This window comes from Panthera leo, chromosome E1 (genome assembly GCF_018350215.1).
Source record: "Panthera leo isolate Ple1 chromosome E1, P.leo_Ple1_pat1.1, whole genome shotgun sequence".
Classification (NCBI taxonomy): Eukaryota; Metazoa; Chordata; class Mammalia; order Carnivora; family Felidae; genus Panthera; species Panthera leo.
In genome coordinates this window covers 13,655,233-13,682,957 of record NC_056692.1, presented here as the reverse complement: position 1 = coordinate 13,682,957, position 27,725 = coordinate 13,655,233, and the positions used below count along the sequence as shown (strand labels likewise).

Here is a 27,725-nt window from a genome sequence, read left to right as displayed (position 1 = left end):
CAGCTTCCTCCTCAGCATAGGATGTTAGCATCATCTCCAGTCTCTGGAGGGAATTCAGGAAGTTGAGTCAGGATCCCTAGAAGAACTCACTGAATTTAAGTTCCTTGCCTTTAACACGGTCCTCCCCCCACCCTTGTCCCCTTGTCAGCAGGGAGGCAGTGGCAGGAACTTGCTCTGCTCAGTTTGCATGTACAGGAAATGCTCTTAAAAAAAAAAGTGTATTTATTTTGAGAAAGAGAGAGCAAGCAAGCACGAGAAAGTGCACATGGGGGAGGAGCAGAGAGAGAGGGAGGGAGAAAGAATCCCAAGCCAAGAGCTCGAGGCTGGAATTCACAAATTGTGAGATCATGACCTGAGCGGAAACTAAGAGTCAGAGGCTTAACCAACGGAGCCACCCAGGCGCACCTCATGTACCGGAAGTGCTCTGAGGCTCAGCGGGCTGGGTCCTGCCCTCTCCAGGTAAGGGGACACGGCTCTCAGAGATGGCTGCATCCTGCTGTCCCTGCCCTGTCCGGGATCCAGGCCCTGCTCTCCTTCGCTCCTCAGGGTGACCCTCCCCTCCTCTCTGCTCCTGTCTGCTGCTTGCTGGGACATGTGGCAGCAGGGACAGTGCAGCCCCTTCCCCACAGCTCTCTCCCCTGCTCAGTCTCTGCACACTATCCTCCCCGGAGACTCTGAGCTTTTCTGGATCCTCCCCAGCAATAGGATCTGTCCTTCATGACAATGACCTGTAACTTCTCAAAGGTAACTCTGCTTTCCTCCCTCTCTCCTTTTGTTAATGGAAGGTTGAATATCCCTTCCATGTGTCATGTGGTATCCTATGTGACCCCCTGTTACAGGTTACAAGTGCAGGGGCACCTGGGTGGCTCAGTCGGTTGAGCGTCGGACTTCGGCTCAGGTCATGATCTCAGTTTGAGTTTGAGCCCCGCATCGGGCTGTGTGCTGACAGCTGAGCCTGGAGCCTGCTTCAGATTCTGTGTCTCCCTCTCTCTCTACCCCTCCCTCGCTCATACTCTGTCTCTCTCTGACACACACACACACACACACACACACACACACACACACAAATTACAAGTTACAAGTTACAAGTGCATATTGAGTTTCTAGCCTAGGACCACCACTCTTTGAGGCAACACAGTTGTGAGCAAGCCAAACAAGGAAATTTCATAGAAAGAAAAAAAGACCAAGGAAAAGGAAACATGTGAACAATATAATGTCAGCATGTAGTGAGTGCCATGAAATTAATAAGCACTGCCACAGGATGGAGAGAGCACTCAATGGGGTGTGAGAGTGGCTTTTTATTTTATTTTTTATTTTTTTTAATTTTTTTAACGTTTATTTATTTTTGCGACAGAGAGAGACAGAGCATGAATGGGGGAGGGTCAGAGAGAGAGGGAGACACAGAATCTGAAACAGGCTCCAGGCTCTGAGCTGTCAGCACAGAGCCCGACGCGGGGCTTGAACTCACGGACCGCGAGATCATGACCCGAGCTGAAGTCGGCCGCTTAACCGACTGAGCCACCCAGGCGCCCGAGAGTGGCTTTTTAAAAGGAAGTTGTCAAGAAAGGACTCTGAGGAAAACATTTTGAGCTGAGGTGTAAATGTTGAGACTCAGTAATTAAATTGGAGTTCTATTATATTTAGATTTCAACTTGGGGAGGATTAGAATTTTTATGTTATTAAATTCTTCCCAGCTAAGAACATGGTACTTCTTTCCATTTTTTTGTATCTTGACTGATCTTCTTCCATCCAAGTTTCTAGGTTTCTTCCTATAGGTCTTACACTTTCTTGTTGCACTTAGGAGTTTTGCTATTGCCCCTGTGAAATTTTCCCGTTTCTACTTCTAGCTTGTTTTTGCTAGAATGGAGAAAATCTGTCATATAGATCTTCTTTCATCCAGCCTCCTTTATATCATCTTTCTGTATCCTCAGATGTTCCCACCACCCTGGCATTTGCTTCACACTCAGTAGTATCTGTCCATTGAATGACTGCTGTCCATTGGAACTGGCAATGCCTGAAGGCAGACCTCCCCTTTGAAGGGGGAGGAAGAAGCTTTGCGCTTACCTAGGAGATGAGGGGGCGCAACTTGATGTAATCGAAGGTAAGAACTGAAGTTTTAGATTTTCAGGGCATTGGGTTTGAGTCTTGACTCTACCACTTGCAAACTGTGTGAACTAAACAACTTATTTTTACTTAATTTTTCTAAACACCAGTCTCCTTCTCTATAAATGGTGCTGATAGTTTCTACTTTGTAGTGTGATGTAAAGGTTAAACAAGACAATAACAAGTACACTCAGGAAAGTGCTCTGGAGAGTAAGCTCTCACTAAATGTTGATCGCTACTTAAAATTGTTTCAGAAGTGTTTATCTTTGACATTTAAACATTCCAGGATATGACAATTTGCGGGTCTTTTATCCTTCAATAATTATGTGCGGAATTTAGAGAACCATTTAGATTTTCAAATGCGGGACGCTTCCCGATTTAATACGATTTGCATCAGACTCACATATTTTGCTTTATTTTTTAGGGGGTTTCTTAAATTCTTACACTGGAATTTGGTTTTCTAACTGTATTTCCTTGCCCATTATTTTTATCTCTGTCCCTTTCATTTCAAATTTTGGAGAAAATTTCAAGTTTGTATTTTCAAACCGGATGATCTTTGCTGGAGTCTCCATGTTAATATTATTTGTACCTTATGTAGATTTTATAAATTCATATTTTTCTGCTGAAATGTTTTAAAGTAAATTATAGATATCATATTACATCCCTAAATATTCAGCGTATATCTCTTTAAAAAAACCTTTTCCATGTGCCTTACATAGCATTTTCACACCAACCCAATTAATAATCATTTCTTTATTATTATCCACTCCTAGTTTATATTTAAATTTCTCCACTTATCCCCAGAGGTGTCCTTTTCAGTTGGTTTGTCAAAATAGGAATTTTATCCTGGACCTTGCATTGCATCTGGTTGTTATAAATCTTGTTATAGATTCTTCCTCTCTAGTAATTCATTTTTTCCCAACAGTGACTGACTGAAGTGATTATTCCAGTCTCCTCTTTCTCAAAGTCAGGTTCACTGACAGGGGCAGCGGCATCCCTGGGAGCTTGTTAGAAATGCAGATTATCAGACCCCCTCCCCACCCCCAGACCCACTGAAACGCAAATCTGCATTGACTTGTGTGCCCCTGGTGACTCATATGCACATAAAAGCTTAAAAGACATTCCTGTGGTGTCCTACCTTTAGGACTTCTGTGAGTGTTTCCTTTTGAAGCCAGCTTCCTCTCACATCCTGTATTTCTGTAACTGGAAGTTATTCTAGCAGTTTGATAACATTTAAGTTAAATGTTTTTGGCTAAAACACATCATGTTATATTGTGTGTCATGACTGGCCGATACTAAGATTCACCACTGGATTTGTGAAATGATAACCTGATTCCTCCATTGTAAAGTCACATTTTCCCCTCTTGTGACCAGGAAAGAATCTGCGTGGTGTTAATTTGACATATACAAATACCCAGTTCCCCATCAACCATTCACTGAATGGCTTTACCCCCGTTTGATATCCTCTTTATTCTTACCTGAATCAATGCTTTACTTAGGTGTGTAAAGTGTTCCTCATATTGGTCTTAAACACTTGTTTTTAAGTGTTTTTTTTTCCTCCTAGGTACTTCGCCTTTTTCGTTTATAAATGGGTTATTCTCTTTCAAAACATCTCCTAACTGGATATTGTTTTTATATGTGGATAGACTGATTCATTTATGTTGATTCTACATGTTACTATTCTCACTAGTCTTAATGTTTTTCAGTTGACTTTCTCATGTCCTCCAGAAATCTTTTTTTGTACAATACTTATCAGATTTTAAAATCAGCATTATCCCTGCTTTATGATAAGTTTTTGGAAGTTTGTCTTCTCTTTCTATATTCCAACTAGAAAAGGAGATTGCCAGGGCACCTGGGTGGCTCAGTCAGTTAAGCATCTGATTCTTGATTTTGCCTCAGATCATGATCTCAAGGTTCTAAGATTGAGCTCTATGCTGTCAGCACAGAGCCTGCTTGGGATTCTCTCTCTTTCTCTCTCTGTTCTGTTCTGTCTCCCTCTCCCTCTCTCAAACTAATACATAAATTAAAAAAAAAAAAAAAAGGAAAGGAAAAGAGATCGTCTATCTTTTAAAGTTTGTGGGATCTCCTGTTCAACTCGGTGATCCTGACACTTCTTTAGGGAGCAGCTCTTTGACAGGTAGGCTATATTGTATTTTTGTTGGTTGTTTTCCACCGTCCCTGAAGGAGGATTACATTTGATCCTTGAACAATGTCAGGGATGGGGTGCTGAACCGCCCAATATGAAAATCTGTCCCTAACTTTAGACTCCCCCCAAACTTAACTATTAACAGCCTACTGTTGACCAGAAGCCTTACTCATAACATAAACATTCAATTAATACATATTTTGTATGTTATATGTATTATGTGCTGAATTCTTACAGTAAGGTAAGCTCGAGAAAAGAAAATGTTATTAAGAAGATCATAAGGAAAACACATTTATAGTGCTGTGCTATAAAAAATCTCTTTGTTAGTGCAGAGCCCCATGTGGGGCTTGATCTCATGAACCATGAGATCAAGACCTGAGCTGAAATCAAGAGTAGATACTTAACCAACTGAGCCACCCAAGTGCCCTAACATGTTTTTTTTTTTTTGTTGTTTTGTTTTTTTTGTGGAAGGTGGTTGGCTTATACTTTTCACCTCTACCAGGGTTAATTTTGGTACATCGTAGTCTCCAAGGATTTTTCATTTCATCTAGAATTACAAATTGATTTGCATGGACTCTAGCTAAATAGTCTTGTGGTTTTAAATAATTTCTTTTTCAGTTTATGTCCCCCTTGTCATTTCTTATTTAGTTTATTTGTGTGTTTCTCTCCCTACTCCTCCCCTTTTATTTTTGCATTATTGGGTCAACAAGTGACTTGTCTCTTAGACTGATTTTTTCCAGTATATACAATTCACATACCATCCAATACATGCAAAGTGTGCAGTTCAATGGCTTTAATCATATTCTGTATTCACTGAATTGTACAAAAATCGCCATAATAAGTTTACAACATTTTCATCACCCCCAGAAAAAACCCTTCACTTCTTAGCTATCACCCCCACGTGTTCATCCCTCCAAGCCTTAGGCAGTCACTAATCTACTTGCTGTCTCTCTACATTTGCCTGTTTGGGAAATTCTATCGAAACTGAATTATACAATATGTTGTCCTGTGTCTGGCTTCTTTCACTTAGTGTAATGTTTTCAAGGTACACCCATGTTGTAGCATGCAGAAGTACTTCATTTCTTTTTAATACAAAATACTATTTCATTTTATGGATATGCTATATTTTATTTATCCATTCACCAGTTGATGGACATCTGGGTCATTCTCAGTTTTTCTGTTATGAATAATGCTGCTACGAACATCTGTGTACAAGTTTTCGTGTGGATGTACGTTTTCATTTCTCTTGGGTATACTTAGGAGTGGAATTGCTGGGTCATATGAGTAATTCTATGGTTAGCCTTTTGAGAAGCCTTTTGTAGCCTGTTTCCCAAAGACACTGAAACATTTTACATCCACACTAGCCGTGTATAAGGGTTCCAAGTTTTCCCGACCCTCCACAACACTTCTTATCTGATTTATTGATTCTAGCCATTCTAGAGATAGTGAAGTGGTGTCTCATTGTGGTTTTGATGTGTGTTTCCCTGATGGCTAATGACATGGAACATTTCTTATGTTCTTATTGACTGTCTTCTTTGGGGAAATGTCTACACAGATCCTTTGCTCACTTTAAAATCATAGTAGTTGTCTTTCTGAGCTGTGATTTTTCTTTTTATATTCCAGATGAAAATCTCTTATCCGATATATGATTCGCAAAATTTTCTCCCACTTTATGGGTTGTCTTTTCACATTCTTTTGACTTCCAGTAGCATGATAGACAGTTCTCCATCCCCTCACTTTCAATCTGAAGGTGTCCTCAGGTCTAAAATGAGTCTCTTGTAGACAGCAAATAGATGGGTCTTGTTTTTTTTTTATCCATTCTGATACCCTATGTCTTTTGGTTGGAGCTAACGAATTCCTTCAGTTTTTGTTTGTTTGGGAAGACCTTTATCTCTCCTTCTATTCTAAATGACAGACTTGCTGGATAAAGGATTCTCGGCTGCATATTTTTTCTGTGCATCACATTGAAGATTTCCTGCCATTCCTTTCTGGCCTGCCAAGTTTCAGTAGATAGATCCGTCACTAGTCTTATCGGTCTCCTTTATATGTTAGAGCATGTTTGTCCCTAGCTGCTTTCAGAATTTTCTCTTTATCCTTGTATTTTGCCAGTTTCACTATGATATGTTGTGCAGAAGATCAATTCACGTTACGTCTGAAGGGAGTTCTCTGTGCCTCTTGGATTTCAATGCTTTTTTCCTTCCCCAGATCAGGGAAGTTCTCAGCGATGATTTCTTCAAGTACACCTTCAGCACCTTTCCCTCTCTCTTCCTCCTCTGGAATCCCAATTATGCGTATATCATTACGTTTAATTGTGTCACTTAGTTCTCTAATTCTCCCCTCATACTCCTGGATTTTTTAACTCTCTTTTTCTCAGCTTCCTCTTTTTCCATACTTTTATCTTCTAATTCACCTATTCTCTCCTCTGCCTCTTCAATCCGAGCTGTGGTCGCCTCCATTTTATTTTGCAGCTCATTTATAGCATTTTTTATGTCCTCCTGACTGTTTCTTAGTCCCTTGATCTCTGTACTAATAGATTCTCTGCTGTCCTCTATACTTTTTTCAAGCCCAGCGATTAATTTTATGACTATTATTTTAAATTCATTTTCTGTTACATTGCTTAAATCGTTTTTGATCAGTTCATTAGCTGTCACTACTTCCTGGAGTTTCTTTTGAGGAGAATTCTTCCGTTTCGTCATTTTGGATCGTCCCTGGAGTGGCGCGGAACTGCAGGGCTCTTCCCCTGTGCTGTCTGGAGTAACTTGCATTGGTGGGTGGGGCCACAGTCAGACCTGATATCTGTCCCCAGCCCACCGCTGGGGCCACAGTCAGACTGGTGTGTACCTTATCTTCCCCTCTCCCAGGGGCAGGACTCACTGTGGAGTGGTGTGGCCCCTGTCTGGGCTACTTGCACACTGCCAGGCTTGTGGTGCTGCTTCGATGGGATCTGGTGTATGAGCCGGGGTGGATCTGCATGGTGCACAGGGGCAGGAGGGGCAGACTCAGCTCGCTTTGCCTTGGGCGGGGGGGTGGGGGTGGGGGTGGGGGGGGTGGTCCGCTTTGGGACCTGTGGGCCTGTTGTCTATTCTTGGCTCTAGTCTTCTGGCAGCTTTCTGGGTTATTCAGGCAGATGTGGGTGGAATCTAAGTGGTCAGCAGGACGCGGTGAGACCAGCGTCCTCCTACGCTGCCATCTTCTTTCCCACATCTCTTTTCACATTCTTGATGGTGTCCTTTGAAGTACAAATGTTTTAAGTTCTGATGAGATGCAGTTTTGGGTTTGTTTTTTTTTTTTTGAGTGTGCTTTGGTGTCATATCTAAGACACTATTGCCTAATCCAAAGTCATGAAGATTTATGTCTATATTTTCTAAGATTGTTATATTTTTAACTCTTACAGCTAGGTCTTTGATCCATTTTGAGTTACTTCTGTCTGATCTAAGGTAGGGGGTCCCAATTCATTCTTTTGCAGATGGATACCCAGTTGTCCCAGCACCACTTGTTGAAAAAGACCAAAAAACTGTTTTGTTGTTGTTCTGTGTTGTTTTTACTTTATTTGTTTTCTGATTTTAAACTCCACGTTTGCTTTAATCTTGTCCACATACAGTTTATTTTTGTTGCTCATTTTGTCAGATGTCTGATTCATGTATTATTTACTCTTACATAAGTGTGTAAGGCAATGAATTTTCCTTTGATTACTTTGATTATATTGCATAGACTCTGGTACACAGCATTGCTATTATTGTTTTCTAAAACTCTGAAATTTAGGTTTTTATTTCTCTTTTGGGCTTGAAAGTTAATAGAGGTATTTGAAACTTTTTTCCAGGTTGAATGGCTATTTGTTTTTTGACTTTGTTAATAATGTCTACTTTTGTTGCAGTTTTGGCAAAGAATTGAGTTATTACTGCTTTGTGGAATTTTTTGAAGTTTTCTCTGTGGCCTTGTGTATTGTCTATTTTTTAGATGCTCTTTAGGAACTTGAAAGTAAAGTGTATTTATTACTATTACTGGAACACAGTGATATATGTTATATATACACATTTACATATACATACATATATATTTATACTTAAAATTCATATACATACATTCACACACATATCTTATTAATTTGTTTAGTATTCTCTGTTCTTTTTTTAAAGTGTTTTTAAGGATAAAATTTTTTTTGAGTAAACTCTACCCCCAATTGGGGTTTGAACTCATGACCCCAAGATGAAAAGTCATATGCTCTACCAACTGAGCCAGCCAGGTGCCCCTCTTCTTATTTACTTTTTATTTTTATTATTTTTTTAACTTTTTATTTTATGTATTTATTTTTTTAATATGAAATTTATTGTCAAATTGGTTTCCATACAACACCCAGTGCTCATCTCAACAGGTGCTCTCCCCAATGCCCATCACCCACTTTCCCCTCTCCCCCTCTCCCCCACCCCCCACAACCCTCAGTTTATTCTCAGTTTTTAAGAGTCTCTTATGGTTTGGCTCCCTCCCTCTCTAACTTCCCCCCCCCCTTCCCTTCCCTCATGGTCTCACTTGATCTACGTTGGAGGACGGATGTATCTTTCTAGACTAATAGCCCTGGCTCTCTGCTCTCCTTATACCTGGAGTGACTTCTCTGCTGAATTTTGGGCCTTAGCTTCTCTATTCTCATTAGGAATCGGATCACTTTCAGGAAAAACTCACTTTGTTTTGTTCTTCCACATTTCATGTTTTACTAATGCAGGCTCTTCCCCTGTGCGGTAGCCCATGATAGTCCAGCTAAGCCTATGAAAGGGAAAATAGATTTAATTTTGGAGGAGTATTACAAAACTCAGTGAACACAGCTGAGATGGATTCTCTAACCTAGTCTTTTTCAGTAACAAAGATGATTCTTTTTCTCCATCTGACTGACCGACTCCATGACTAACCCTCAGTTGGTTCCACACATGGGAAAGTGCGATTTTCATGTATTGAGCCCTCTCAAGCACTGAGAGCACTTCCTGCTCAAAATAGCTTTTGTGGTCCTTCTAACATACAGAGTAAAGTTCCAGATTCTTTACTTTCCATTCCAAACACTCCCAAATTTGACTCTTAGTTCCCTTTCTAACATTCTCTTACACTACAATCCCTCCTCTACCTCACGCTCGAAACCTATCCACCCCATCTCTGACCCTGTCTAGGGCTTCCTACTGCCTGGCCTTTGTTCAAAAGTTTGCCTCGATAGGCTGCCCTCATCCATCTGCTAAGATCCTGAACTACATTTATGGCCCAGAAAGCCTTCTTTTTCTGCCTCAGTCTGCTTTGTCTCAGAAATGTGTGTGTGTGTGTGTGTGTGTGTGTGTGTACACAACCAGTTTTGGAGATTTTGGAGATTGGAGATTATGGTTTCTTTTTTGTTATCACAGATAACTGAAGAAGAGTTACCTGTACATATCTTTATTAAAAAGCTGATTGTTAAATTGATTTCTGACAGATGGATGATATGAAATTTTGGGCATGAAGGATCAGAACAGGTTGTCTGGGGTCTGAGAGTGATTTGTGGGCAGTTGAATGGGTAGAGAACCCTGAATCAAAATATTATAGGACTTAGGGGTACCTGGGTAGCTCAGTTGGTTAAGTGTCCAACTTCAGCTCAGGTCATGATCTCACAGTTTATGAGTTCAAGCCCTGCATTGGGCTCCATGCTGACAGCTCAGAGTCTGGAACCTGCTTCTGATTCTGTGTCTCCCTCTCTCTCTGCCCCTTCCTGCTTGTGCTCTGTCTGTCTGTCTGTCTCTCTCTCTCTCTCAAAAATAAATGAAAACATTAAAAAAATTTTTATAGGATTTCAACATAGCTAGTTATGTCTATCTCATTAGATTGAAAATTCTCCACATGTAAGGATTATCAGTGTCTTATTTGCCTGGCACTCTACCAGGTCCAGAGCTGGTGCTTAGTCTCTGTGGAATGAATGAATAAATGAATGAGTGAATGAATGAAAACTTTTTGACGCCTTTGAGAGTATAGCTGAAGAAACAGAAATTACAACTAAAGAAATCTGGGACAGAACGGAGTGTGGAGAAATAAACCAGGAAAGAAATCTACTTTAATTCTCTTAAATTGTGTCTCTCACACTTCCTAGCACATTGTATTTAGTAAGTTTTAATAAAAATATACAATGCAGGGGTGCCTGGGTGGCTCAGTTGGTTAAGCGGCTGACTTCGGCTTAGGTCATGATCTCACGGTCCGTGAGTTCGAGCCCCGCATCAGGCTCTGTGCTGACAGCTCAGAGCCTGGAGCCTGTTTCAGATCCTGTGTTTCCCTCTCTCTGACCCTCCCCCGTTCATGCTCTGTCTCTCTCTGTCTCAAAAATAAATAAACGTTAAAAAAAATTAAAAAAATATATACAGTGCACACAATATGTGATCAGTACAGATACAATATGGTCATTCATTCTTCTCTTGGGTTCAGAGAATGGCATACCTATCAATCATCTAGAGTAAAGTATGTTTAGAGAGTTTTAATGGGTCTCAGCGGAGGTCTCTTTCCCTAGCTTCTGGGCCCATGGCAGGAGGGAACCAGACCAGCATCTTGGAGTTCCTCCTCTGGGGATTCTCCGAGCGGCCAGAGCAGCAGCACATCCTCTTCCTGCTGTTCCTGTGCATGTATGTGGTCACCGTGACTGGGAATCTGCTCATTGTTCTGGCCATTGGCACTGACGCACGTCTTCACACACCCATGTACTTCTTCCTCGCCAGCCTGTCCTGTGCTGACATCCTTTTCACCTCCACCACCGTGCCCAAGGCCCTGGTGAATATCCAGACCCAGAGCAGGTCCATTTCCTATGCGGGATGCTTGGTTCAGCTCTACTTCTTCTTGACTTTTGGGGACATGGACATCTTTCTCCTGGCCACAATGGCCTATGACCGCTACGTGGCCATCTGCCACCCTCTCCACTATAAGATAGTCATGAGCCGCCAGCGCTGCACCCTCCTGGTTACTGCCTGCTGGGTCCTTACGAGTCTTGTTGCCATGACCCACACTTTCCTCATCTTTCGACTTTCCTTTTGCTCTAAGAAGATCATTCCTGACTTCTTCTGTGATCTGGGACCTCTGATGAAAGTGTCTTGCTCTGACACTCAGGTCAATGAGCTTGTGCTGCTCTTCTTGGGAGGAGCAGTCATTTTAATCCCCTTTATTCTCATCCTGGTCTCATATATCCACATTGTGTCAGCCATCCTCAGAGTCCCCTCTGCCCAGGGAAGGCACAAAGCCTTTTCTACATGTGGGTCCCACCTTGCTGTTGTTGCCCTCTTCTTCGGGACAGTGATCAGGGCTTATCTGTGCCCCTCATCCTCTTCCTCCAACTCCATAGAAGAGGATACGGCTGCTGCTGTCATGTACACAGTGGTAACTCCCCTGCTGAACCCCTTCATTTACAGCCTGCGGAACAAGGACATGAAGTGTGCCCTGGCGAGATGTCTCAGGGGCAAAGTCTTCTTTTCCTTGGGCCAGTGACCTCCGAGCTGATACTGCAGGTGTCCTCCATGCCCTCCAGGGAAGTCTCTACCTCAGGCTTTTCTCTAGATCCTCACCTCAGAAGTCTCTACCTCAGGCTTTTCACTTCTGACGCCCACATATGTCTATGACAACTCCCCTCCCTGAGTCCCTTCATGACTTTGATATTGTTAAGGAAAGTCAAGATTTTGCTTCGTGCTTTAAAGTTAATATGTTAAGAGTTGCTTATTTACTCATTTATTTTACTTATCACTTTTCACAAGGAGAAATGTCTTTTGCAATGTTTCTAATTCTAAAAGTCCGTGCAGACTTGTATTCTAGTTCACTAAAATTCAATTAGCAAGGTCATGGAAAGTGGGCCAATGATCAGAATATTAGCAAGTAAGGTCAATATTGGATGGCAAAGAGTTTATGACTCTAAATAAATAAATATATATATTCTAAAATAAAGGGACTCCATTTGCTCTTGTTAAAATCCATTGAGTTTCACTCATTACCAACTAGGGTAGGTATACAACCCATAATTCAGAATAGCCTTCAAGGTGATGGCCAGTTATGAGCTGGAAAGTTTTAAGCAAAAGGGTAGTGAGACAAGACACAGTCCCCATTACTGTGGGTTATCCCAAGGTTATAAATAAAGTTTGTTATCTCTACTCTCCACTGGTAGAATATATAAGACCTTCATGCCTGAAGGGTGTGAGTTCTTACTCTTGTCTTTTTGTAGCAGGTGACTGAAATTGTTCATTAACATTTATTACTGTACATGGAAGCACTAAGAAATACCCAAGTGAATACCCTAGGTTTAAGGCATATTATTTCCTGTCCCCAAGTAGTAGCAACCCTATCTTCCTGCTAATCATTGTCAATAGTCCTAGTTAGGAAAGTGACACCCATCTTTTCCTGTGGGCCTACTGTATAAGGAGCACAAAATGTCAGAAGGCAATCACAGCTTTTATTTAGTGGATTCCTTCAAGGGAGTGAGGTATTTACACTTTGTTCAAAACGGTAAAAGGGACAAAGGACTAGTGTCTAGAATGTATAAAGATGTTTCAAAATACAACAGTTAAAAAAATACCATCAGGAAATAAGCAAAAGATATGAACAAACATTTCACAGGGGATACACAGATGGCAAATAAGCACATGGAAAGATGTTCGGCACCATTAGGGAAAGGCTGATTGAACCACATTTGTCAGAATAGCTAAAATAAACAGTGGCAACATCAAATGCTGGTGAAGATCTAGAGAAACTGCACCACTCATACTTTGCTGGTGGGAATGTAAAATATTACCGCCAGTCTACACAGTAGTTTGGCAGTTTCTTATGAAACTAACATGCAGGTACTATACAACCCAACAATTGCATTCCCTGGAATTTATCCCAGAGAGAGAAAAACTTATGTTTATTAAAAAACCTGGACACAAATGTTCACAGAAGCTTAACTTTATCTTATTTTAACGTTTATTTTTGAAAGACAGAGAGAGACAGAATGTGAGCGGAGGAGGGGCAGAGAAAGAGGGAGACACAGATTCCAAAGTAGGCTCCAGGCTCTGAGCTGTCAGCACAGAGCCCCTTGCGGGACTCGAACTCACAAACCCGCAAGATTATGACCTGAGTGGAATCAGATGCTTCATCAACTGAGCCACCCAGGCGTCCTGAAGCTTTATTTTAAAACCAGCAAAGGAGAGGCATCTGGGTGGCTCAGTTGGTTAAGTATCTGACTCTTGCTTTCAGTTCAGGTCATGATCTCATGGTTTCAGGAGTTTGAGCCCCATGTAGGGCTCCATGCTAATGGCATGGAACCTGCTTGGGATTCTCTGTCTCCTCTCTTTCTGTCCCTCCCTCCCTTGCACTGTCTCTGTATCCCTCAAAATAAATAAATAAACTTGAAAAAAAAGAAAACCAACAAAGGAGTAATACCTAGAATTTATAAGAAGCTTCTGCCAAAGGGAGATAGAAATAAAATCTAGAACAAAGATGGGTAAAGTATATAAGAAGGAAATTTCATAAAGAGAAACCCAAATTGTTAACAAAATATGAAGAAATGTTAAACCTCACTGGTAAATCAGAAAGTAATGGGATGATCTTTACACCAATTGGACTGTCAGACTAGAGTCTGATGATACTAAGTTGGTGAGAATATGAGAAAAGTAGAAACAGCATGTACTATGATGGGAAGGTAAACTAGTAGAGACAATCAAAAGAGCAATCTATCAGTCCTTGACAAAATTAAAATTAAATATGTCTAGCAAAATTAAAATTATATATATTTATAGATATATTTTTATATATTTCGATATAAACATACTTTTTCAAAACTAAAATTAACTATATAGAGCAAAATTAAAATTAAATGTATATATATGAGATATATATAAAATTCTGCTAAGTACCTATAGATTTCTCTCCTGATTATCTCTACTAGGATATACATTATAGGTATATATAGTGTATATATACACATATCCATCCATCCATGAATCTATCTATCTATCTATCATTATCATCTGTCTATCTCCTATTACCTAGTAGCCTCATTCCCGGGTGTATGCTTAAGAGAATATGTCTTAGAGTCTATAGAGAAACATACACAAGGCTATTCATCACAGTGTTATTTATAGCAGTGTGGAGTTAGGTGTTCACCACTTCGGCAAATGGATAAATGAAATCTGGTGGATACATACAGTGGACTACTAGGTAAAAGAAGTATCACTCTAGGTATACATAGAGCCACATGAATAGATGTTCTCTATAATTTTTTGAAGTGTGATTACAAATACATGGGCTGGTATATAGAATAAAAATAATTGTGTATCTACTATTCAGCTTAGTAATCTTAAAATGTCATTTTGTGTGTATTTGTGTGTGTGTGTGTATTTATTTAGTTAGTTAGTTTTAAGTTCATTTATTTATTGTCAGAGGGTGGAGGAGAGAATCCCAATCTGCACTGTCAATGCAGAGCCCAATGCAGACCCCAAACTCACAAACTGTGAGATCATGACAAGAACTGAAATCAAGAGTTGGTTGGATGCTTCTAGCCCTTTATCTGATATGTCATTTGCAAATATCTTTTCCCATTCCATTGGTTGCCTTTTAGTTTTGTTGATTGTTTCTTTGCAGTGCATAAGCTTTTTATCATGATGAAGTCCCAATAGTTCATTTTTTGCTTTTAATTCCCTTGCCTTTGAAGATGTGTTAAGCAAGAAATTGCTGTGACTGAGGTCAAAGAGGTTGTTGCAATGTACCATGGGAATCTACCCCCAAAAACCAAGAGCACACTTGGCACACTGTATGTTAGCCAATTTGACAATAAACTATATTAAAAAAAAAAAAGTTGGAGGCTGAACTGACTGAGCCACCCAGGTGCCCTTGTGTGTGTGTGTGTGTGTGTGTGTGTGTGTGTGTTTAAATAAAACATTAGAATTACAGTTGAGAGAACTTTTGAACTCCTAATCCCATGTTAGTTTTTCCTTCTCCAGAGGTAATCACTATCTTTAACTTTGTATTTGTCATTCTTATGCATGTTTTTATAATTTTACTTGAAAGTTGTGCACCCACAAAAGGAGTTAGCATTGTTTTTCATATTTCAAAATTTTATTTCAATGGTATCATCCAGTATGTATTCTGAAACTTGCTATTTTCACTCAGATTATGTCCTTGAGATTTGTCCATGTTGATCCACATACTCAAGTTCATTATTTTTCCTGCCGTAATAGGTTTATGCTACTATTTGTCTACCTATCCTCCTGTTGAAGGATATTTCAGTTATTTCTAGTTTTCACCATTGTAAACTATGCTGAAATGAACTTTCTTGTACATTTCTCTTTGGGTACGTGAATGAAAGTTCTCTAGAGTATATTGATAAGTATGAATTGCTGGAAGGAGGGCGAGGTGCACCTTAAATCCTACTAGTGCATGCTGTTGGTGCTTTTCACTGGTTGGTTCATCCCTGCCTACCAGCTGCTATGAATGTTGGCTGCTAATGACTTATGACTGCCCTTTCTCTGGTGGTAGAAGTTAAGCACCCCCCCCTTTTACTGCCCTGGGAAGTAGAGGGGGATCCAGTGGCCAAGGACTGGCTGACACTGGGTAGACAAAGCTAGCTCCTTACCTCTGGATGGATTTGATTCATTGGATGCAATTTATGTTCTTGAGTTCCTCTGAAGACCAGGCTGAAACTAATATACTGAGTCCCTACTTACCCCCATCTTCTTCTGAGGGCACTCCTTCGATAGACCACTCTCACAATTCCCATAAGCCAGGGAATCTGACCCAAGGTAATAATAATGTTTTGCCAAAGACTCTCCAAAATGGTTGTATCAATTTATGCAGTTGAGCTGAAGCTCAAAGGCTGAGAAAAAGAAAGCCATTCAAGGAGTTGAGGAAAGAGTTCCAGGCAGAGGGAAAACAAAGACAAAAGCTCTGAGATGAAATAGCTCTGTAAATTCAAAGAACTGAGAGAAAGTCAGTACCGCTGAAGTTTTGGGAACAATAGAAAGAGAAGGATAGTGGTTGGGCTTGTAGATACGTGTAGGAGTGAGGCCAGGCAGGACTTATAGGCTGTTTTACATTTTTTCTAATAGTAATAGGAAGTTCTTGAGATGAGTTAAGCAGGAAAGTGATGGGGACCAGCTTAAGCTTTAAGAAAATTACTCTGGTGTATATAGAGAATGGATTGGAAAGAGGTAAGAGAAGCAGGGAGTTGGTGTCCATAGAGCAAGGAGAATGGATCATAAAAAATAGTGTTAGTGCAAAAAGTAAGAAACATGATGGGATCTACAACATAATATTCTTTGTGTATATAAAACACACGACATACAAACAGATGTATTCTTCGGGGATACATGTGTATATTGAAGTGGCTGCCTATGTAGGGGAAAAAGAAGTGAGTGGAGATTGGAGCTTATAAAAGACAATGAAGCCAGAGACATGCTTTGCAAGGAATGGAGGTGATAATGTGCCTTGAATCGGGGTCTATAATTTACTCAATTCTACACCCAAAGAAAACAAAAATCGAGACAGCAGCAACCACCACTTTCCCCACCACTATTTTCCCTCCCTTGGAGATCCCTGTTTGGAATGGGGAAAGGTCAAAGATTGTGCCCCACTTTGCTTCAGAGAGTAATAACTTGTTGTTCTGAGGGCCTCCGGGACCAGGTTCTCAGAGAGACATTAAAAATAATCTAACCTTTTACTTACTATGTGGCTTCACTGGGTTGCAGAGACTTTCCCTAGTGATCGATTCAGCATCTTAGTCAGAACCTGAAAGCCAAAAGAAGCAGAAATTCTCTGGAGCCTCATTAGTGAGGAAACAGATGGAGCCTTGAGGCAGTCTGCTGACTGGTTCTGGTGCGATTCCCCTGATGCAACTTCGCAGCCTAATTCCTCAGTTCCCTGGGGAGTTCCATGGAGCCAGCCCTGTCTCTGGGTTCCAAGAGAATCCAGGCTGAGATATCTTGTCTTTGCACAAGTTTATATCCTGGTCCCAGGAGACCTGGAAATCAACTTCTCCCATATGTGATGTAGCTCTGTGACCTCATCACCCAGGGCAGGGATCGACACCCATTAGGTATCAGCAAATGTCTGCAGAGAAAAAGTGAGTGCCTGAATGCTTGACTGAGGACAAGGGCCTTGATATTTTCCTTTAAGTGCTCATGAAAGCATATGGCATACTGTCCAGATGTATTTGTCGACTCATGTTCAAAGAATTAGTTAAGGTTGCTTCTTCGTGTCTCTGTGTAGCTTTGAGAGACTTAAAGTCCTGGTGACCAGCAATCATGTTTCTGGAGGACTGTGTGTCAGTTTTATCCAATGTCATGCTGCTCTGAGGGACTTCAGAGCCTCCTTCTCCGGATACTGTTCAAGAAACTCCCAATTCCAAATGTATTGGGCAAAAGCATCCATGGACCGTAGTAGGTTCTCAGTGATTAGCATCTGAGCTGAGGAGTATGGAGGAAGCCAAATCTTGCTGAATGGAACCTTAACCAAATAACCTCCCAATAGGCAAACACTAGCAATGTCTTCTAGGTCCCAAATCTTGGGCTGGGGCCTGTAGACCTTGAGAGGAATGAGTGATTCTCACCCAGAGAAACCCGAGGTCTTGGTCCATTGGGAAACAAGCATAAGTAAATATCACCTCTAATCCCATCACCCAGAGACAACTGCATGCCACATATTGGTATATTTACTTTTAATATTTTTGTGTACATATAGAAAGTGTTCCTTCTTGTTGTCTTATCACATAAGAAATTTCCCATGCTCATAAATGTGTTGCCTAATATTTCACCTGTCATAGGTACCATCATATATGCTTAAGCATTTCCTAGTTGATGGGCATTTAAGCTCTTTTATTTTTAAAGTTATAAACAGTATTGTGATGGATATCTGTTTATAAGCTGATTCCATTTTGAATGATTTATCAGGACATGTATCCCTAGCCGTGGAATTATAGGGTCAAATTATATGTCTCCATGGCTCTAATCATCTTTTCTTTTCATTTGAGAGAGAGAGAGAGAGAGAGCACATAAGAACTGGGGAGAGGGGCAGAGGGAGAGAGAGAATCTGAAGCAGGCGCCACACTCAGCACAGAGCCTGATGTGGGGCTTGATCCCATGACCCTGGGATCATGACCTGGGCTGAAATCAAGGGTCAGACCTTCAACGGACTGAGCCACCTAGGTGCCCTTCTAGGTATCTTTTATATGCTAATGTATTCCAAATGTGTGCCACCACCTAAGAGGTTTTATACCTAAATACCTTCTTGCCATCTACCCTGCTCACCTCTCAGAAACTCTAACTCTTCTCTATATTAATTCATTATGCTCTCTCCCCAGGTCCCCCAAGTCAAAAATAAAGGATCATCCTTGATTTTAACCTTTCTTGTATCTCTAAGATCCAGTCCCCTCTTGATGCTTCACGATTTCATCTCCAAACATAGCTAGATCATCTCTTTTCCTATCTCTCCTGCTCCCATCCTAGCTCAGGCCACCTTCCCTACTTGCTGGGCCGCTGCTCTCTCTGCTTCTGTTCCTGTCTGCCTCCAGCCCAGTCTCCTTGCAGCAACCAGAGTGGTCCATTCAACCTAAACCAAACCATCCTGCTCCCCCAGCTGAAAATGCTTCAGTGGCTTCTCGTTGCAGTTATGGCATGAAAACCAGGACGACTTTCTGGCTTGATCTGCCTTTACACACCTCTGCATCTCAACCTGTTCCTCTCGCAGCCTTGCTGACAAACCACTAGCACTGGCATTCTTTCAGCCCTCAAACACACGTCTGTGGTTTTGAAGATCCTGTTCCCTCTCTCTGGAAGGCTCCTTCCCCGACTCTCAGAGGAGCTGGCATCCTCTTGGCCCTCTGGTGGCAGCTTGAACGTCTCTCAGACACACTTTCCCTGACCAACCAATCTACGAAAGTGCCCACTCCTCCTCCAGTTATTCTCTGTCTCAGATTATGGTTTCCTGGGGACACTCATTGTTGTGATTAGTTTTTTCCTTGTCTGTTTGCTTTTAGAAGATCTCTTCTGTACTGGTCTGTAAGCTCCATGAAGGGAGGCAATCATGTCCATCTCATTCTTGGTTTCCCCAGCACCTAGCCCAATGCCTGCCATCAGTAAATATACATGAATACAATAAGGAGGGAGGGGAGACCCCCATAACTGAGGTTTTTTTTTTTGATGAGGGGTGTTGGTTGTCTGGGCTGCTCCTAAAAGGGGATTTGGCTTGTGAAGACTGAGTGCAAGGACTTCAGCAGCAGCAAGAACCCAACTCTCCAAACTGCCTCCATGGGGTCGCTGGGTGGTGGCACCAGCGCAGCTCTGACCATCTCATCATTTGACCAGTGGAGGGCTTGTTATTGTTAGATTTCAAGGGGGGGGACACTGAGGCCTAGAACAAGTCAATAAATGAATCACAGCCCAACTAGTAGTGGAGCCAGGAACAACCCGAGATCATTCTCCCCTAACAGTGTGTCTGTGGCATTACTCTGTCCTAGATGGGGACTGCGCATGGAAGTCTATGAGACTTCCAACCATGAAGCTGGAAGCATTTTCCTTGAAATTGGTTTTAAGGTAATGAGCTCCCCATCAAAGGGAGATACGAAGACAAGACAAAATGTTCTCCCCATCAAAGGGAGATACGAAGACAAGACAAAATGTTCTCCCCATCAAAGGGAGATACGAAGACAAGACAAAATGTTCTTTAGATGCTAAAAATCCAGTTCTTCTCTTTAGATGGTGTAGAGGGGGGTAGATGGGCTTGTTTGAATCTAGAATCCTTTCATCACTGAATCAGTGGTGCTAGGAGTTTGGTAAGAGAGAGAATGGGCTGGGGCACCTGGGTGGCTCAGTCGGTGAAGCATCTGACTTTGGCTCAGGTCATGATATGGTTCGTGAGCTTGAGTGCCCCATTCAGCTCTATGCTGATAGTTCGGAGCCTGGAGCCTGCTTCAGATTCTGTTGTCTCCGTCTCTCTCTGCCCCTCTCTCACTCGTGCTATCTCTCTCTCAAAAATAAGTAAATGTTAAAAAATTAAACAGAGAGAGAGAGAGAATGGGCTGAAAGGATCTATGGTTTGGGAGTTCTAAAATCATCCTATCCACCAAAAATAGGAAAGAGGGGGAGTGGGCTGGTGGGGGAGGCAACAAAGTGAAAGAAGAGAGAAGGAGAATCTGGTTTACTTCTTGTAAATAAGACCCATTTCCCAATACCCTTGTTCATTGGAGTGATTACCCATGTTTGTCAGAAGGAGCTGCCTTGGGATTGCTTCCCTGAGGCCGTCCCAAAACTAACAAATAGGCCTGACACAGTCCTGACTCAGTCACTTCCTTCCTGAACTTGAGACTCAGGCACCAGCTCTTGGGTCCCCCAGCCTTGCTGGGGTGCTCACAGACTTACAGTTGGTCTCCTCTATTAGGGGACCAAAGATCCAGGTACCAGCTCCTCTGCTTTTCACCTGTACCCTCCAGCCCTGAATCCCACAGTCTTACTTAAGATGCTTCGTGTTCTGACTGTGAATTTTCATTGAATGGAGGAGAAAAGTGGAGGCAACAGAACCAGTGAGCTCTAAGACCAGCACAGAGCTGTGGGTAAGGTTTGGACATCATAGCCTCTCTCTCTCTCTCTCTCTCTCTCTCTCTCTCTCTTCCTTTCATTATCTTTTCTCCTCTCCACTTTCTCAGTCACACAAACACACTCACATACTTTGAAAATTCTTCATATAATCTAACTTTTAGTATTTAAAGGTAATTAGCAGTCCCTCCAATATTTTCAGTGCTCTGTTGCATGTAGTTCCCAAGCCTGCAAGGAAGGCTTCATGGGTGGGACGGAGAGGTTCGGGGAGGTTGCACGGCATCCTCAGGCTGCTGCAGCTAGGGAGCAACAGAAGAGGTGAGAAAGGCCAGTTTTCCAACATCGTGTTTGGAGCCCTTTTCTGAACTGTGCCTACAGCTTCTGCCCTCCTGCTGAGCAGACCTGCAGAGGGGTTTGTGCCTCTAAGGCCACCTGACCACACAAGTGTTCAACCTGCTGAGTCGTACAGATTCAGAACAGCATTTCTGTACAATCAGAACCACCAGGTGATGGCTAAAAAGGACTTGGTTCTCAGCACAAAGACACCGACTCATCTCAAGGACCTGAACCTCTTTTAAAAATCTGCATCACAGGTGATTCTGATGCACACGAAGGTGTGGGGGACACTTGCCTTGAGGACTAGAAAGCAGAAGGGCCAATGTCCCTTGAGTGTCCAGCCCTGTTACCTGCCTCTGACCTCACTCCTATCAGTCAGGAGCCTGAGAGAGCCCTGAATCCAGGCACCCAGCTGGTTGTGGAGGGTGTATTTCCCTGTTCCTCCTTCTCATCGTCACAACATGGGGTACACATCACTAGCTCGAGAAAGATTAACCTGCACGTTTTCTATTTTATTGTGTAAGAGGAAGCTGAAATTTTAATTTAGCTGTTATTGCAAAAATATTTGCATATATAAATGAGAAAGGTTTTTTTTGTCACTTTTGATGTCCATAATCATGGATGTATTTAATGGATTACATAATTTTTTAGAACAGCTTTATTGAGATGTAAGTCAATACTATTAAAATTAACCCATTTAAAGTATACAGCTCAATGGTTTTAATACAGTCACAGAATTGTGCAACTATCACCACAATCTAATTTTAGAACATTTTCATGACTCCCCAAAGAAGCCCAGTACCCATTAACAGTCACTCCCATTTCACCCTTCCCACCACCCCTGGCAACCACTAGTCTACTTTCTGTCTATTTGCCTATTCTGTAGGCGGATTTGCCTATTCTGTATTGTTTTTTTTTAATATTTGTTCATTTTTGAGAGTGAGAGAGACAGAGCATGAGTGGGGGAAGGGCAGAGAGAGAGGAAGACACAGAATCTGAAGCAGGTTCCAGGCTCTGAGCTGTCAGCACAGAGACTGATGCGGGGCTCAAACAGAGGGATCACAAGATCGTGACCTGAGCTGAAGTTGGACACTTAACCTGATTGAGCCACCCAGGCGCCCCTATTCTGTAATTTTTTAAGCAAAATATCTACTGTTGAGTGTTTATGTTGTTTCTACATTTTTCCTGTTACTAACAAGGCTCTGATACACATACATACATTTTTTTTTGCTTTTTTTCTGGCTATAGTCTTAAGATAAATTTCTAGAACTAAAAAGTACTTAATCAAAAGCATGTTCTTTTGTTTGTTTGTTTCCAGAATCACAAAATGACACTGCTGAAGTGTACATTTTTCTCCTTTTTGGTGTGTGTGGAAAATACCCAGTAATGTGGAGAAAATCTTTTTCAAGAGTAACTCCGTGTGTGCGTGTGTGTGTGTGTGTGTGTGTGTGTGTGAAATGTACTTTATAGCAGATTTCTATGACCTTCAGGAAATACAAAATTCAATTTACAGAACACTGGAAGACCAGGTATAAGCAGTCTGGTATTTGCTTCCATGTTCAGCATGAACACAGTGATTTCTAGCATAAAAGCATAAAGTTCCTGGATCTCAAGTATCTTCAATAGCTGCCAGTCTAATTTAAGACTATTGTGCTTGCTTCTTCAAGAGATACCTTTCTCAATACTTGTGACTTAGCCTTAAAAAGTCCATTTTGCTATTTCCTTGAGGTATTGAGTTAATTAAAAAAACTTCTTTCTCTTCATCTTGATTTACTTGTAATGAAAGCTGTAAAAATTAAAACGTGTTTCACAAGTGAGATTGGCAATGATGAAGGAGCCTGACAGTTTCCATGACATTACTTTGGGGAGTGGGAGCTGAAACTATCTTTTTGGAGGACACTCTGGCAATATGTATGAAAATGGAAAGCATGCATCCCTTTGACTATAAAAATATATCCAAACATGTATGGACAAAAATATTCACCATATTTCTGTAACAGAGAAAATGGGGGAAAAAATCTACATATCCATCATCAGAATATTGATAGAAGTATGTGTGGTATTATCATAAAATGAAATAGTATACAACCATTAAAAATGATGAAAATATTGATTTAGACAATGTTCTCCAGTGCATTGTTGAGTGAATAAAAATGATTTAATGAAAAAACAAAACTGAAAGAATTTCACCAAAATGCCAATGGAATCTGGGGTGATTTTTACTTTTTCTTTTCTTTTTTTTTACATTTTTCTGTGTTGCTTGAATTTCCATAATGAATTTTTTTTGTTTATAATTAATAGATTGCAATACAGTAAAAAGCTAATTTTATTTGGAAAAAATCCATGAATATCTTTAAAAACGTATATTTAAGGGGATGGGTACATTTCAAATTAGAAGTTAACAATAAAGTGAATACAAGTTTAAAATGGAAGTTAACACAGATGTCATAATAAAGAGTAAAAAGACTGGCACATACAAAAAAAAAACAACTATGGACCAATCCTACTTATAAATAAGAAAAAACAGTATGGTTTAATATCAGGAAAGTTATTATCAGTGATAAACAGTGAAAAAGCATCCGATCAAAAATGCCACATCCATATCTGATTATTACAATACTATCATAAATTACAAATAGAAAGATAATTGCTGAATATATATACTCTCTTTTGCTTAAAATCCTTTACGGCTCCTAACTGCACTTAGAATAAAATTTTAAAACCTTAACAAGACTGCCTGCTCTGGACTCTGCTGGCCTGCATGACTTCATATCTCACCGATACCCTCCTCACTCTGCCACACTGGCCCTTACTTATTCAATAAGTAGACACAGCAAACCCTTCCTCAGGGACTTTGCACACACATCTCTATCTACAAGGCTCTTTGCTCAGGACTTCATAAGACTGACTGCTTTTTTGTCCTTCTTTGTCTCAACAAAAAAGACATTAAAATATGGGAAGTGGTTATTTATCTCCACTTGGTAAATTAAATCCAGTCTAGTTATATTCTCTCATTTTTTTGAAAGCTTTTATTCCACTTACAGTAGATTTTCAAAAGAAAAAGACACAATAAACTGTTTTAATCTTAAATACTTTTTTTTAAAGCTTATTTATTTATTTGGAGAAAGCATGAGTCATGAGGGGTGCAGAGAGAGAGAGAGAGAGAGAGAGAGAGAGAGAGAGAATCCCAAGCAGCCTCCACACTGTCAGCACAGAGCCCTACGTGTGGTGTGGCTCCATCCCAGGAACCATGAGATCATGACCTGAGCCAAAGTCAAGAGTCGGTCACTTAACCAACCGAGCCAGCAAGGTGCCCCTAATCTTAAATACTTTTAAACTGTTTTTGGTACAATATGAAATGTTGGTCTAATGTTTTCCCTTAAATAGACAGCTATCCCAATACCATTTATTGAATAACGCAATTTAAAGTACTACCCTAGGGGTGCATGACCTGAGCCAAAACTAAGAGTCAGATGCTTAACTGACTGAGCCACCAGGCACCCCAGATCTTTAAACATTTCTAGAGTATTGTAAGATGATAGAATTTTAAATAAGACATAGACATTATTCCTGTAATATTAGGTATGCCAGAATGGAAGTTGATGGAATGACTGAATTGCGTAAAGATTTTCCCCATTATATGTTTGTGCCTGTTATTAGTTTGTTGTTAACTTAAAATATTATATTTTTAATTTTTGGAGGAACCTCCATACTGGATTTAAAAAAAAATTTTTTTTTATGTTTATTTATTTTTGATAGAGTAAGACAGAGTACAAGAGGGGGAGGGGCAGAGAGAGAAGGAGACACAGAATTGGAAGCAGGATCCAGGCTCCGAGCTGTCAGCACAGAGCCCGACATGGGGCTTGAACCCACAAACTGCGAGATCATGACCTGAGCCGAAGTCGGATGCTTAACCTACTGAACCACCCAGGCGCCTCCATATTGTTTTTTACAAAGACTGCATCAGTTTGCATCCCCACCAACAGTGCCCTAGGGTTCCTTTCTCCACATTCTTGCCAACACTTCTTGTTTCTTGTCTTTTTAATATTAGCCGTTCTGAATGGTATGAGGTGATATTGTGATTTTGATTTGCATTTCCCTGATGATGAGTGATGTCGAGCATATTTTCACGTGTCTGTTGGCCATCTAGATGTCTTCTCTGGAAAAACATCTATTCAGGTCCTCTGCCCATTTTTTAAAATGGGATTGTTTGGGGGTGCCTGGGTGGCTCAGTCGGTTAAGCGTCCGACTTCAGCTCAGGTCACGATCTCGCGGCCCGTGAGTTCGAGCCCCGCGTCGGGCTCTGGGCTGATGGCTCAGAGCCTGGAGCCTGCTTCCGATTCTGTGTCTCCCTCTCTCTCTGCCCCTCCCCCGTTCATGCTCTGTCTCTCTCTGTCTCAAAAATAAATAAACGTTAAAAAAAAATTTTTTTTAAATGGGATTGTTTGGGGGTTTTGGTGTTGAGTTGTGTAAATTCTTTATATATTTTGAATATTAACCCTTTATTACATGTACCACTTACAAATATCTTCTCCCATTCACTAGGCTGACTTTTTGTTTTGTTGATGGTTTCATTTGCTGTGCAAATCTTTTTATTTTGGTGTAGTTCCAGTAGGTTATTTTTGCTTTTGTTTCCCTTGCCTGAGATTTCACTTATACGTAGAGTATAAAAAGCAAAAGAAACAAACAAAAAAAAAAAACTCACCAAATAGACTCTTAAATGCAGAGAACAGACTGGTGGCTGCCAGAAGGGAGGTGGGTGTGTGGATGGGTGAAATAGGTGAAGGAGATTAAGAGGTACCAATTTCCAGTTAAAAAATAAGCCGCAGAAATGAAAAGTATAGGATTGGTAATATAGTCGATAAAATTGTAATAATATCATACAGTGACAGATGACTACACTTACTGAGGTGAGTGTTGTATAATGTATAGAATTTTCAAATCCCGTTGTACACCTGAAACTAATATAAATTGCATATCAATTATACTTTGATAATAAATTTTTAAAATTATAAAATTTAATCTAAGACATTTTAATTCTAATAAAACAGTTAATTTTGCTTATATGAATGTTCATATTCATTGGTGCCTATGTTGCGGACAGGTGGGAAAATGCATGGAAGCAACCAGAGTAGAGTCTCCGAGTTCCTGCTCCTGGGGATCTCGGAGAGTCCTGAGCAGCAGCGGATCCTATTCTGGATGTTCCTGTCCATGTACCTGGTCACAGTGGTGGGAAATGTGCTCATCATCCTGGCCATCAGCTTTGATCCCCGCTTGCACACTCCCATGTACTTCTTCCTGGCCAACCTCTCCTTCACCGACCTCTTCTTCGTCACCAACACAATCCCCAAGATGCTGGTGAGCCTTCAGTCTCAGAACAAAGCCATCTCCTATGCAGGGTGTCTGACGCAGCTCTACTTCCTCGTCTCCTTGGTGGCCCTGGACAACCTCATCCTGGCAACAATGGCCTATGACCGCTATGTGGCCATCTGCCGCCCCCTCCATTACAGCACGGCCATGAGCCCTGGACTCTGCGTTTTGCTCCTCACCTTGTGTTGGGCACTTTCTGTCCTCTATGGCCTCACCCACACCCTCCTCATGACCAGGGTGACCTTCTGTGGTTCCCGGAAGATCCACTACATCTTCTGTGAGATGTATGTCCTGCTGAGGCTCGCGTGTTCTAACACCCAAGTCAATCACATGGTGCTGATTGCCACAGGCTGCTTTATCTTCCTTACCCCCTTAGGATTCATGATCATGTCCTATGTCCGGATTGTCAGAACTATTCTCCAAATACCCTCAGTGACTGGGAAGTACAAAGCCTTCTCCACCTGTGCCTCACATTTGGCTGTGGTCTCCCTCTTCTATGGGACACTTGGTATGGTATATCTGCAGCCCCTCCAAACTTACTCCATGAAGGACTCAGTAGCCACAGTGATGTATGCTGTGGTGACCCCCATGATGAACCCTTTCATCTACAGCCTGAGGAACAAGGACATGCATGGGGCTCTGGGAAGACTGCTCCTAGGGAAAGCCTTCCAGAGGTTGACATGAGGTAATTTGGGGCATTGAAGTGGAGACTGGGAATTTCCTCTACCATGTGCAAAGCATTATCCTATGGGAGACACAGAAGTGAGTGGGACAAAGCTCCAGCTCAGAATAAGCTCATATATCTGTGATGAAGAAAAGACACCTACATGTAACCCAGAGTTCCCCAGACCTCACCAGCCTTGGCAATAAATAAGGTTATGCTAACATGAATACTAGAATTTTGCAGGATCCTGACCATAGGATCACAGTGCCACCCTCCCAGCCTTTCAAAATATGCCTGGGGAGGGGTGGGTCTCTGGTTTTCTCTAGCACACATCCACTCATGGTTCTGAGCTCTGGCCCTCTCTAAGGGGCCTGATGCCTATAAGCCACTTGGAGAAGAAGACTTGTACCACTCTGTGGCAGATGCACTGGGTAGGTTGTCCATTCCCAGCTCTGCTGGCCACAGCTCTTACTGCTTTAGCGCTAACCCATATTCTCTCTGGACACAGAACCTACTGTTCAGGCAAAGCTTGCAGACAAGTGCTTCTCCTCCACTCTGGGTTGGTTTTCATCTC

General features: G+C 41.4%; 2 protein-coding genes across 6 annotated transcripts; both read left to right on the top strand.

The window, feature by feature from the left end:
- Nucleotides 1–406: 406 nt before the first annotated feature.
- On the top strand, nucleotides 407–27,362 carry LOC122206172 (olfactory receptor 1D2). Of its 5 annotated transcripts, none has more exons than XM_042915081.1 (3): nucleotides 407–459; nucleotides 1,932–2,101; nucleotides 26,222–27,362. In XM_042915081.1, the coding sequence occupies exon 3, from the start codon at nucleotides 26,230–26,232 to the stop codon at nucleotides 27,169–27,171; it is 942 nt and encodes a 313-aa protein (XP_042771015.1). In that variant the 5' UTR covers nucleotides 407–459; nucleotides 1,932–2,101; nucleotides 26,222–26,229; the 3' UTR covers nucleotides 27,172–27,362. The 5 variants fall into 5 exon arrangements, 4 of the variants coding, with proteins under 4 accessions (XP_042771015.1, XP_042771016.1, XP_042771017.1 ...); XM_042915082.1 differs by lacking the exon at nucleotides 407–459 and adding an exon at nucleotides 677–744; XM_042915083.1 differs by lacking the exons at nucleotides 407–459; nucleotides 1,932–2,101 and adding exons at nucleotides 4,111–4,240; nucleotides 19,707–19,782.
- On the top strand, nucleotides 10,766–11,719 carry LOC122206171 (olfactory receptor 1P1-like). Its single transcript, XM_042915079.1, has one exon. The coding sequence runs from the start codon at nucleotides 10,766–10,768 to the stop codon at nucleotides 11,717–11,719; it is 954 nt and encodes a 317-aa protein (XP_042771013.1).
- Nucleotides 27,363–27,725: the final 363 nt, after the last annotated feature.

Excerpts from the sequence above, each read along its gene's own strand:
- LOC122206171 (XM_042915079.1), top strand. The coding sequence starts at position 10,766 with ATGGCAGGAGGGAACCAGACCAGCATCTTGGAGTTCCTCCTCTGGGGA.
- LOC122206172 (XM_042915081.1), top strand. The coding sequence starts at position 26,230 with ATGCATGGAAGCAACCAGAGTAGAGTCTCCGAGTTCCTGCTCCTGGGG.